General features: G+C 39.9%; 1 protein-coding gene across 1 annotated transcript; it reads left to right on the top strand.

Annotated features, from left to right (window-relative positions):
- Window positions 1–2735: 2735 nt before the first annotated feature.
- LOC124264449 (N-acetylgalactosaminyltransferase 7-like) lies at window positions 2736–11795 on the top strand (the record flags this gene model as incomplete). The annotated part of the gene is given in 15 exon segments (XM_046699191.1): window positions 2736–2782; window positions 3830–3970; window positions 4306–4429; window positions 4431–4476; window positions 5233–5292; window positions 5295–5425; window positions 5427–5440; window positions 6853–7026; window positions 7861–7978; window positions 8441–8560; window positions 9549–9611; window positions 9613–9654; window positions 9656–9757; window positions 11077–11178; window positions 11667–11795. Coding segments are annotated over 15 exon segments (1413 nt in total), but the record flags the coding sequence as incomplete, so codon positions are not given.
- Between the last annotated feature and the right edge of the window lie 1610 nt (window positions 11796–13405).

Here is a 13405-nt window from a genome sequence, read left to right as displayed (position 1 = left end):
TTTCAGAAGGGAAAACAAAGTCAGTTATGGTGTATTATGTTTGTAATTATTGTCTGTTTTGTCCATACTCAGCAATATTGCTGCTTTATGATGGCAGTCTGTAAATAATTGAGTCTGGAACTGACAGTCCAGTGACTGACATCATGAGCGTCGATCTACGGAATTGGAATACGATAACAGGGATCAAAATTGTGCTGAATATTGAATGCCAGTGAGCATAACAGGGAAGCTATTTTGGATGATAACCTAGTATGTGGGTTAGCTTATGGGTCTGGGACATTTGAAGCAGAACTATCCTTGCAGTCATGATAGGGCTCAGGAAATCCAGCTCTCAAGTTTACAGGTTAGACTAACGCTTAGTCTTGGAATGTATATCATTTTGATAAGGAGCCCTATTGAAATGGGAGATTCAGAACCTGAAGAAATCTAGACTTGCTACATTAAGAGCTTTCGTTTGGCAGAAAGGGCTGAGCAGAAGGGAACTAATAGTAATATGTATTTAGGGACTGTTAGACAGAGTAGTCTACAGGATTACATGATGTTTATTGACTTATTATTATTAACAAATTGAAATGACATAATTGTTGCGATGTTGTTAAGTTTGACTGGATCATCAAAAGGTATCGGCACACTTATTTTCACAAAGGCACATATAAATTATCTGTCTGGTAATCCTATGGGACCTATTACAAAATGCATTTCGATAACTGGATGAAACAATTTGTATTTCGATCCTGGATGACATGAATCGGTCAAATCAGCAAGCCTGACCACCCGATCCCGCCAGTCGCCTCTAACGACAAGCATGGGTTACTGAAGACATTATGACATGAAATCAGTTCAGGCCAGTTAACTGACTTCCCTTTGTATACAAGACACTGACAGGCCAGTTATCACATTAATAAAATGACATTAGTACTGTCACAAAAAAAGTGCAGGAAACCCTATATGTCTGTGTGTTCAGCCATGCTGAGTGTCACAGTGCTAGAGTTTAACCCAGCTGTTACTTATGTACATACATCTGCTGTATGTTAACACACTGAGCTTTGATCAATGCTGCGAGTGCACACCTGTCCCAGCATTTACAGGTTCGCTTGTTAGCTGTCTTAAAATAGCACCTTTATTTTCAAAATTGTTTTTAAAACATATCAACATGTAGACTTTATCATTCGTAATCCTGATAAACGATGATGAACTGTGTCATACTTTTAAAGATAATAGAAGCAGAGAGCACTGACAGTTCGAATCAGATGCTTACTAAAGTTCATTAGGTAATTATATAAATAAACACGGGCAAGGGACTCCCATTATGATGTAATAAATCTGAAAGATCTGTTTTCCGCGTGGTAGCTGCATCTTATTGTGAACTACCTGAGGAAGTTAAGCTGTATCATAAATTGTAATGTGAATAAGAAATTGCTTGCTTTTTTGAATTTAGTGCTATGGACGCTTTCCGCTTTTAAAATAATAATGTAAGGCCAGATCAATTTTATTTCTTGTTTTTACGGATTTCTGTCCTCAGAAAACCTTAAGGCAGGAGGGAAAAAAAAAAAAAATAAAAATCACCTGTCATAGATATTTTCCTTTTGAATACTAAAATATTTTATTTTTGGCAATTTATGAAGTGTCTATGGGGAAAAAAAAAAAACGATCAAAAAATATTTTTTTATTTGTAAGTTTACATTTTTCTAATAAAACATGAGGATTTTATTTTTGAACGGGGAAATTTTTTATATATTTTTTCTTATTCTTGAATAAATAATGCAATCGCTGGATCAAGAAACAAGAAATTAAATTGGTCTGACCTAATGAATATATTTAAAAACAAAAACAACTCATTTGGATTTGTACTTAAAATGTTTATGAAAGCTGACTTGATCTCGTCACTATATGGCTGGAATATTGCCGTTTCGATGTGACGTAAAGCCCAACTCAACTCAACTCAACATTTTTTAGGTGATATGCAGTTTTACTAATCATATCTCTAGAACTGTGAAGACAAGAGTACTTTCTTGAAATAAGGAATTTCTCTGTACCAAAAATGGACATTTGATACAAATGCAATATCAACATGGTAATGATTGTCTTAAAGCGTAATGAATATTTTAAGCCTATATTTCATGATGACTTATCAAGACAAGATATCAATTGCTAAGACTTAATCCTGGTTGACCTCATACAGTTTGATAAGACACTGTTCTGGTTGATAATACACTGTTGTGATTGTCAAGACACCATCTTGATTGTGAACACAATATTCTGATTGTCAAGACACTATCACTGTTGTCAAGACATCACTATTCTTGATGTAAAGACACTATCCTTGTCACAGGTATGCAGGGCGTGGGGTAGCCTAGTGGTTAAAGCGTTTGCTTGTCACTACTCGACGACCTGGGTTCTGATTGCCCACATGGGTACAATGTGTGAAGCCCATTTCTGGTGTCCGTTGCCCTGATATTGCTGGAATATTGCTAAAAGCTGCGCGAAAACTCACTCACTCACTCACTCATCCTGATATTGTTGTAATGTTGGTCAAAGTGGCATAAAACCTTTACTCACTCATTGTACCTTTTCAGAACCAGAAGGACTATAAACGGCAACATAAAAAATGTAACAATGCTGTACCTGACCTGAATCAAGACAATGTGATCCCCCAACCCCAAGTAGGAGGGGGACAACGAGCCTTCTGAACACAAGAATCTTGGACCCGTGGCGCTGTCATGAAGAAAGGAATTATGGGCAACTTTGAACCCAAGGAGCCTGAAGCCAGAAATACTCCCTGGTGAGTGAAGATTAAGATAAGTTACCCATGCAGACATTGTTTAATGGCAGATCATTACACCAGATCTTTAGGGCCTTGTCATATGCACGCTGTAGGTGCTTGAGATGTTGGTTTCCAATTTTACGATTGCCTCAGGATAGGGAGAATGTTCACTGAACTATGAATGATAACCCGCCTTATGTAGGTCTGCTTTGTAGATGATCAAATTGGTTTATCAGGATGGATGTTGTTCACTTCCCGACAATGAGTGAGTCAGGCTTAGGAAGACTTCAGTCACCGCAGGTTACCATGGGAATTGATACTGAAATGTTATGTGAGAAATTAAAAGTATACATTAAAGTTCATCTGTTGTTTTAAATATGTTTTAAGTGAAAGATGTCTTTAGAAAATGAGATTAACATATGCATATTTGCATATTATCATGGTCATGACAAGGTCTCTATAGTAATATATTTACAAGTCCGCCATGGTGTGTGTGTGTTGTGTGTGTGTTTGTGTGTATGTGTGTGTGTGAGAGAGAGAGAGAGAGAGAGAGATAGAGAGAGAGAGAGAGAGAGAGAGAGAGAGAGAGAGAGAGAGAGAGAGAGAGAGAGAGAGAGAGAGAGAGAGAGAGAGAGAGAGAGATTGTAATTGACTAATATATATTTAATATTAGTTCCTGCTTGAACAGACATGCATACATGCATGCACACACACATAAGGTCATTGATCTTGAACCCGACATTAAGCCATATTATAACACACGCCACACATACATGCACATGTTCACACACACAAACACACCTCTCCCTATGATGCACACACACACACACACACTCTCCCTATGATGCACACACACAAACACACTCTCCCTATGATGCACACACACAAACACACACTCTCCCTATGATGCACACACACAAATAAACACACACTCCCTATGATGCACACACACAAACACACTATCCCTATGATGCAATACACACAAACACACTATCCCTATGATGCACACACACACTTAAACACACTGGCTTGTCCACAAACCTTCACTGCCCATTCTTCTGCCAGGTGAGATGGGGAGCCTGTATACACTACAATGGAAGAGCAGTCCAAAGTTTCCACCAGACTATTCGAGAGTTTCGGCTTCAACATGATAGCCAGTGACAAGATTCCTATGGACAGAAGCATCCCTGACACCAGGATGGATGAGTAAGTCTCTGCTTCTGATATCTGATTATGTGGATTATGTCTCATATTAAAGAAATCATTTTCTTAACATCAGGATTATTTTGAGAATCCAATCAGAATCAACATCTGAGTTCCAAAACCTTAAGCAATAAGCCATTGTGTGTTTATGCTGAAATTGTTCAAATATTTCAACAAAGACAAATATTTCCATAGTGGTTTCAAGTTTGCGGTCAGCTTGCAATATTACTGATATATTTTTTGATTGCAACATCCATTGATTTTAAACTCAAATGACTAGAATCATATCACAGTGATTGAAGTGGATTCCGCTTCATTCCTGTTTTTGCTATGCACAGGTGCAAGTACTGGCACTACCCTACAGACTTGCCCACGGTCAGCGCCATCCTGGTGTTCCACAACGAGGGCTGGTCCACCCTTGTCCGCTGACTGTGCAATAGCTGGCCATCAACAACTCCCGCCTAATCTGCTCAAGGAGGTTGTCATGGTGGACGATTACAGTGACAAGGGTTTGTAGCCATCTTCATTGCTTCCTAGTCTATCGCTTTAGTCCCTGAGGACCGCCCTCCTTGGTGTAGTGGAGTTAGGAGTGTCCGCCCGAGAGCCGGAAGGTCGCTGGATTCGGATCATCATCATACCAAAAGACGTTAAAATCCGGTACTTGTTGGTCCCTGCCTGGCTCCGCATTAATGGGTACAACAAGGACTGGTCGGCTTCGGAGTCAGTATAATGTGTCAGAGTGGGGTATTCATGCTTCTTCACTGCGTGCATGGTATCTCAGTGGGCTAGCACTATAAAACTAGCTTCAGTCTGGGCTAGTACATGCAGCCACACATACACACGCATGCACATCGTCATATGAGCTTAAATATTCTCAAGCACAACGTTAAACCCAATTTCACCTTTACCTCACCAGCCCCTGAACCATATTATCTCATTTCCACTCAGCACTTTGTGTAATGCTCCAGCAGTAAATGAAGCAAGTCCAGATTTTCTCTGTAAAATCACCATCTCATGAGACAAGGCATCAGATTAAAGTATCCAGAACAGAATTTATCAGAAGTAACCTGTGTTGGTCTTATTAAGTGACGAAAGTAGTATAACATTATGTTTTCATTTTAATGGGCTGAATATTCACCAAAGTGCTACCTTCAAGAATAATTATGCACATTGGTGTAAGTATAACTTCCGCCTTCAATGAACATGATGAAAACAAGCAAGTTTTGTGACAACTACAAACTAACCATATCCTTGTGTTTCTCCAGAGCACCTGAAAGGCAAACTAGAGGACTATGTGAAACAGTTCAATGGTAAAGTGAAGCTGTACCGAATGAAGACAGAGAGGGACTGATCCGAACTCGGACCCGAGGGGCAGAATTGTCCACTGGGGATGTCATTCTGTTCCTGGATGCCCATTGTGAATGTAACAGAAACTGGCTGGTTCCTCTGCTGACACGTTATCAGGCATGACAGGTCAGTATCTTCATGATATCAGATGTATGGACGGCTGATACATGTTGGTGGTGTAACGATGTGGGAGGATATGATAATGATATCCCAATGGTTGGTTGGTTTGTTGTTTTACACCACACTCAGCAATATTCCAGCTATATGGTGGCGGTCTGTAAATAATAGAGTGTGGACCAGACAATCCAGTGATCAACAGCAAGAGCATTGATCAATGCATTTAGGATGCAATGACATGTGTCAACCAAGTCAGCAAGCCTGACCACCTGATCTTGTTAGTCGCCTTTTATGACAATATTTTCAACAAAACTTGGTAGATATATCAAACAGAACCTAAGGTGGTGCCTTTGCTATTTGCAGATTTTTTGCATTTTTATTTTTCCCCCGGCTTTCCATGGAAACGTTTCGACTTAGTCTCAAAAAGGAGGGATTGGTTTCTGCTTCCGCACAACTCAAAGACCGCTCAATATTTTTCAACAGAACTTTGCAGATATATGAGGCAGATCTTGAAGTGGTGCCTTAGCTATTTACAGTTTTTGGCATTTATATTCTTCATGATTTCCATGGAAATGATTTGGTCTTAGTCTTAAAAAAAAAAAAATCAAGCTGAACTTTGAGTAACTGTCAGATGATTTATTCTTTCCAATATGTAGGGACGGGGGATATGTCATCTTGTGATGACTGTTGTTACTTCATCCTGTTAAATCCATTTTCCATTTCATGGGTGGTGGTGGGTAGCCTAGTGGTTAAAGCTTTCGTCAATAATGAAGACCTCCAAGCTGGATTCCCCACATGGGTACAATGTGTGAAGCCCATTTCTGGTGTCCCCAGCTGTGATATTGCTGGAATATTGCTAAAGCGCTTAAAACCCAACCCACTCCATTTCATGGGTGGTTATTAATTTTGTGATTCTTTGCAGTAGTATTACAATCATGCCTCACACTGTAGTACTGAGATAGTTGTCAACTACTGCAATAGTATTGCGATAGTATTAATAAAACTACATGTTTAGTCTTTGTAACAGATAAAATAAAAATATTACTGACAATGTCAGAGTCAGCCATTGCCTTCATGTAGCTCTAAAACATAAAGGGAAGTAACTCTAATGGTACATTGTCATTATGCTAGGTAGTCAACACATAGCAGGTTTTAAACTTGACTGTATAAACTGAGTTTAAGCATTCTTTTGCGCTTTTATTAGTGATTAACTGCAAATACCTAAACTATCAATTGCCCTGCATAATGATCATCAATGCCATCAGTATTTTCTAATTCCTATTGACTAAGAATAAAACGAAGAGTAAACAATTGCATTATGTGAATATTCTGATATATTGTTACATTCTAAATGATTTGTGCCAGACTCAAATCTTTTTGAATCATTTCTTTTCTAATTTCATTGGTGATTCTATTGCTAGAACTGTGATGGCAGTGCCAATAGTGGATGGAATTGACTGGAACAACTTCCGTTACCACCCTGTCTACACCACCAACCATCATCGTGGTATCTTCGAGTGGGGGTTCCTGTACAAGGAGAGCCAGGTGCCCCAGAAGGAGCTGGGCACAAGGGCATACAACAGTGAACCCTACAAGTCAGTATAGGCTTTTTTAGCTCTATACCCAAGTATGACTATGTGGGTGCTGTAAGTCAGTAAAATGTTACAGCTCTGTACCCAAGTATGACCCTGTGTATGCTGTAAGTCAGTACAGATGTATAGCTCTGTACCTAAGTATGAGCCTGTGTGTGGTATAAGTCAGTACATACTTTACCTAAGTATGAGCCTGTGTATGCTGTAAGTCAGTACAGACGTACAACTCTGTACCCAAGTATGATCCTGTGTGTGGTATAAGTCAGTACAGCTCTGTACCCTAGTATGATCCTGTGTGTGCTGTAAGTCAGTACAGACGTACAACTCTGTACCCAAGTATGATCCTGTGTGTGGTATAAGTCAGTACAGCTCTGTACCCTAGTATGATCCTGTGTGTGCTGTAAGTCAATACAGATGTATAGCTCTGTACCCAAGTATGACCCTGTGTGTGGTATAAGTCAGTACAGACTTCTAGTTCTGTACCCAAGTATGATCCTGTGTATGCTGTAAGTCAATACAGATGTATAGCTCTGTACCCAAGTATGACCCTGTGTGTGGTATAAGTCAGTACAGACTTCTAGTTCTGTACCCTAGTATGATCCTGTGTATGCTGTAAGTCAATACAGACGTATAGCTCTGTACCCAAGTATGACCCTGTGTGTGGTATAAGTCAGTACAGACTTCTAGTTCTGTACCCAAGTATGATCCTGTGTATGCTGTAAGTCAATACAGACGTATAGCTCTGTACCCAAGTATGACCCTGTGTGTGGTATAAGTCAGTACAGCTCTGTGCCCTAGTATGATCCTGTGTCATGACCTCGGTGATCTTCTGTGCAGATCCCCGACCCATGCTGGAGGCCTGTTTGCCATGGACAGGAAGTACTTCTTTGAAATTGGAGCATATGACCCTGGTATGCAGATCTGGGGAGGAGAGAACTTTGAACTTTCCTTCAAGGTACACTTTGTGATTAGCTGACAAATAACTTTCATAGTTTATTCTGAACATGTTCTCGACATAGATATAGCATTACAGTAAACTATGGACATATTGTACTCAAAGGGCTGCTGATTTTAGTTCATTAAAGTTGTAAAAGTTGAGAATTTATGAATATCAACTTCTTCATTATCAGGAACATGAGTATATTTTTACTCCTTCATCAGGTGAATGATGAAGGTGAATGATTAATCATCTGATGAAGGGGTCAAAATATACTCAGGAAGGTCGGGTTCCTCACAATAAAGAAGTTGACATCCATAAATTCTTGCCTTTGATGGCTGAAGTTTTGAGAGCTGAAACCAACAGATGTGTTGTGTGGAAGGCTGTTAGAGTTATCTCCCTTGTTGATGGCTGTTATTTCCTATGTGAGCGGAAGCTTGAGTTTCCGATTCATTGATTTTGACGTTCCTGTTTTCCCAGATTTGGCAGTGTGGAGGCTCAATAGAGTGGGTGCCATGCGCTAGAGTGGGACATGTCTACAGAAACCATATGCCTTACTCATTTGGCAAGATCAGTCACAAGATACCTGTTATCAACTTGGTAAGTATGTGGTATGCTGAAAATGTCCAATATTTTATGTTGGTCAAGCAATATCTAACTCACAGTGAAATGTGATTGGTTTGGGTGACTGAAATCAGTTATGTTTTAGGTCAGTTGTGAGTGCCCCATTGGGGAAATCAGACTGGATAGAGCTCCAGTACTGGAGTGGTGATAAGTGAGTGAGTGAGGATAGTTTTGCATGCACTCAGCAATATTCGACTATATATGGCGTCAGTCTGTCAATAATCGAGCCTGCACCAAACAATCCAGTGATCGACAGCATGAGCATCGATCTAAGTGCTATTGGGATACGATCACATGTGTCAACAAAGTCAGCTTAGCCTGACCACTCGATCCCGTTAGTGTAAGCCTCACGACAAGCATAGGTTATTGAAGATCAATTCTAACCCGGATCTTCACAGGTGAGTGGTGATGATGTGTGTGAACTTTATGTTAACAACCTGTGGGAATTCTGGGTTGGAATTGACTTCATCAGCATACGCTTGTCTCTTGTGTTGCTCGTAATATCATTCATTGGTTTGTCTGGTTCACAATTATTATCACCCTTAAAGGTCCGACCAGAATTGGTCTTCCATGCTTGTTGTAAGAAAGCTTACTTAACAGGATCCGGGTGACTTGACTTGCTTTGACTTTGTTGAAGCATGTCATCATATCCCAACCGCGTAAATCATGCTGTTGATCACTGGATTGTCTGGACTTCTGATAATTTACAGACTGTGCCATATAGCTGGAATATTGCTGAGTGTGGCTGCTAAACAACAAACCAACCAGCACTATTATTTTCAGTCCTGCCAAGATGAATGTGAAATATTTTTAGTAATACATGTATATAACCAGCATTTTCTCTCTCATATTTTAATGAGTGACGTGAAGCTTGTAAGCCTGACAGATATTTTAGTTTCCAAATCACCTTACTGTGAGCCTTTTAAATGCTGCTAACAAATAATCATGTTGGTTCCCACTACAGAACTACATGCAGAAAGTGGTGGAGGTATGGCTGGACCCTGAGTTCCGAGAGTACTTCTACACGCTACGAGCCCACTATCCGTGGCTATCCGGGTAAGAGTGACCTCTACCAAGCAGCTGGAGTTCAAGAAGGAGAAGAAGTGAAAGAGCTTCAAGCGGTTCATGGACAATGTGGCATATGAGGTGTATGACCGGGTCCCTCCAATAGAGGTAGGTTGACATTAAAATGTGAACAACTTTTACAGTTCAAGGAGACTATGGTTACATCTGTCTTCCTATTAGTGTTGCTAACCTAATCTAATGTTATTTTAATCCCATGTCATTGTTTCCAGTTCAGTTCAAAGGAACAAGCCTGGCCTTTTAATAAAGCGTCCTATGATGTATACAGTAGTCCTATAGCATCTAATCCTAGCTAGAGTTCAAGAAGCAAGTCCTATGACTCTTGTGTACATTTGTCCTATAACATGTGATCCTTGCTTTACAGTTCAAGGAGAAGCAAGTCCTATGACTCTTGTGTACATTTGTCCTATAACATGTGATCCTTGCTTTACAGTTCAAGGAGAAAGAAGTCCTATGACTCTTGTGTACATTTGTCCTATAACATGTGATCCTTGGCTTTACAGTTCAAGGAGAAGCAAGTCCTATGACTCTTGTGTACATTTGTCCTATAACATGTGATCCTTGCTTTACAGTTCAAGGAGAAGCAAGTCCTATGACTCTTGTGTACATTTGTCCTATAACATGTGATCCTTGCTTTACAGTTCAAGAAGCAAGACCTATGACTCATGTGTACATTTGTCCTATAACATGTGATCCTTTGCTTTACAGTTCAAGGAGAAGCAAGTCCTATGACTCTTGTGTACATTTGTCCTATAACATGTGATCCTTGCTTTACAGTTCAAGGAGAAGCAAGACCTATGACTCTTGTGTACATTTGTCCTATAACATGTGATCCTTAGCTTTACAGTTCAAGGAGAAGCAAGTCCTATGACTCTTGTGTACATTTGTCCTATAACATGTGATCCTTGCTCTTACAGTCCTCAAGGATCCTTGAGAAGCAAGACCTATGACTCTTGTGTACATTTGTCCTATAACATGTGATCCTTGCTTTACAGTTCAAGGAGAAGCAAGTCCTATGACTCTTGTGTACATTTGTCCTATAACATGTGATCCTTGCTTTACAGTTCAAGGAGAAGCAAGTCCTATGACTCTTGTGTACATTTGTCCTATAACATGTGATCCTTGCTTTACAGTTCAAGGAGAAGCAAGTCCTATGACTCTTGTGTACATTTGTCCTATAACATGTGATCCTTGCTTTACAGTTCAAGGAGAAGCAAGTCCTATGACTCTTGTGTACATTTGTCCTATAACATGTGATCCTTGCTTTACAGTTCAAGGAGAAGCAAGTCCTATGACTCTTGTGTACATTTGTCCTATAACATGTGATCCTTGCTTTACAGTTCAAGGAGAAGCAAGTCCTATGACTCTTGTGTACATTTGTCCTATAACATGTGATCCTTGCTTTACAGTTCAAGGAGAAGCAAGGGAACCGATGCTGGGACACTGTGGGCCAGGGTGTGAATGGAGGTCCCATTGGGGTCTACTACTGTCATCACGGGGGCGGAAACCAGGTAGGAACACTCAAGCCTCTCCAGATAATTCAGATGTTGTGGGTGCAAGGAAGTATGAAAGGCTGTGATAACCTATGGTGTTGTGAGTTTCATATGGTATGAAACAAACAGCAATGAAAAGGGAGGATATAATTGCTGATAATTGAAAAGTTCAGTTTCATCAACATTTGAATGAAGTGTGCTTACTGCCACTTGATTTCTGACAACAAATTTAACTTGTTCAGTAAGCTTGCTGTTGAATTGGACAAATATTTCAACACAGTCTATCCTAAAATACCAGTATGTAATGCGTGTGTACTCATATTGTATATTGAGTGTGTAGGATTTCAACATTACTGAATTGCATTGTTGGAACCAAAGTATATTTTAGTGCCTGTGAATTTGCTCAAGATCGGGCAAGCTCTTATGTTGATAGTTTAAGGTGTCTGCATCCATGACTCTATCAATTTCATTAAGTGATAGCTAATCTTTTGCCTGTTTTTTCCCAGCTGTATCGCCTTAATGCCAAGGGTCAGATTGGGTATGGAGGCCGATGTATCGAGTCTCCAAATGGTGACACTCTCCACATTCATTACTGTGATGTACAGCCTACAGGACCATGGGACTATGGCCGAGGAGTAGGCCACTGTTTAGGGAGCATCAGCATTGGAGAACTGCTTCTTATAGATAATGAAACAATACTCAAACCAAGTCATTAAATGTTTCAATAGAGTTGTCACATCATGTATGAGAAGTTAAAAATGCCCATTTTTTTTATATGACTGTGTGTTAAATACACAAAATGCATCTTAGCTTATGATCATCTTAAGCTTATGTTAAGGTTCAGGAGTTATACTAGATCACTTATCTTAGCCGCCTAGCGATTCACAAAATATCAGCCGAGCATTATCATTGGAATGGAGTACTTCGTGACATGCTGCTTAGGATAAAGTTGATTCATACTAGTTTTCTGTACTTTTGATGGCATGTGGGTAAAAGCCTCTTCGGCTTCATCTCAAACACCTGAGTTCATTTCCCCATGGATGTAATGTGATGCCCATTTCTTCTGCCTCCTGATATTGCTGGAATAGTGCTAAAAGATCCGAATCCGATCTTGATAACACCCTTGAGAGGATTTGGTCTTCAGCAGCCATGCGCTGTCGTAAAGAGCTGACTCTAACAGGATGCAAGGTGGTCGGGCTTGCTGAATTGCTTCACACATGTCATTGTATCCCAGGTGGCATAGATTGATGCCTCATGCTGTTGGATCACTGGATCATTTGGCAGACTCCTCTGTTATATAGCTGGAATATTGCTGGAGTGTTATGTGAGGTGCTAAACAACAAACCAACCAAACCAAACTGGATCACACCACTGTACTGTTGACAGCTGGATCACCTTCTCCTTTCAGAACTCTTATGCCATTTAAAAATATCCTGGTCAGCAAATGTGTGTGGAGATCGGCAAAGATGAGAGGCTACATTTACAGCCATGTGACCCACTGCATCCAAGAATCAGCAGTTTATTGTCAATGAAATATTCCCTTGGAAGGACAAGAGGTGATCTGAACTTCGGGCGAGGGATTTTCCTGCTGTATATAGCCATCAATGGTGTTAGCCATCTGTCAGCTTTCATCTTCTCAGGAGAGGGGTATATCCACCATTAATAGGCATGCAACACTGTACCTTGAAAAGTCAAGAAGTTGCATGTAATAATAATAATAATAATAATGGACATTTCTAATGCCACGTGTGCATGCTTATAGTAGCTTATAATAAAACTTAGAAGAGGCCACTTTACAGCAAAAAGTACATTGCGGAGTTTGCTAAAGAAAATTACAATGTAATAGGTACTCTTGAAGAGATAGAGTTGTAGGCAGACCTGAAACTCATGCGACAGAATCAAAAAGAGAAGAGAATTATACAGACATGGAGAGAATCGCATTTTGACTTTACCTAGCGTCACTGAAATGAAGCACATACAACCCTGAAAATCTTCAGTCTCTATTACTTTGATACAAGATGGTGCCCTAAAGATATACATTCCACACACTTGGCTACCACATTTCGTCATGCATTTCTTTCTTTTTGACTGGCAGTTGTTAGTCATTATGTTCTTTATTATCCTATTAATTGATGGGCGTGAAGATCCTTTTTGACAAGCTTAGGCTTGCAGTAGGCAGGGATTTTCAAGGAATTTCTGTTGGAGCTACTCATTGGCAAACTGGGTAAGAGTTTTTATTTTGTTC

The sequence above is a fragment of the Haliotis rubra genome, unplaced genomic scaffold, assembly GCF_003918875.1.
Source record: "Haliotis rubra isolate DU_JTF1 unplaced genomic scaffold, ASM391887v1 Scf925, whole genome shotgun sequence".
NCBI classification, from domain to species: domain Eukaryota; kingdom Metazoa; phylum Mollusca; class Gastropoda; order Lepetellida; family Haliotidae; genus Haliotis; species Haliotis rubra.
This window is presented reverse-complemented; position numbering and strand designations above follow the sequence as displayed.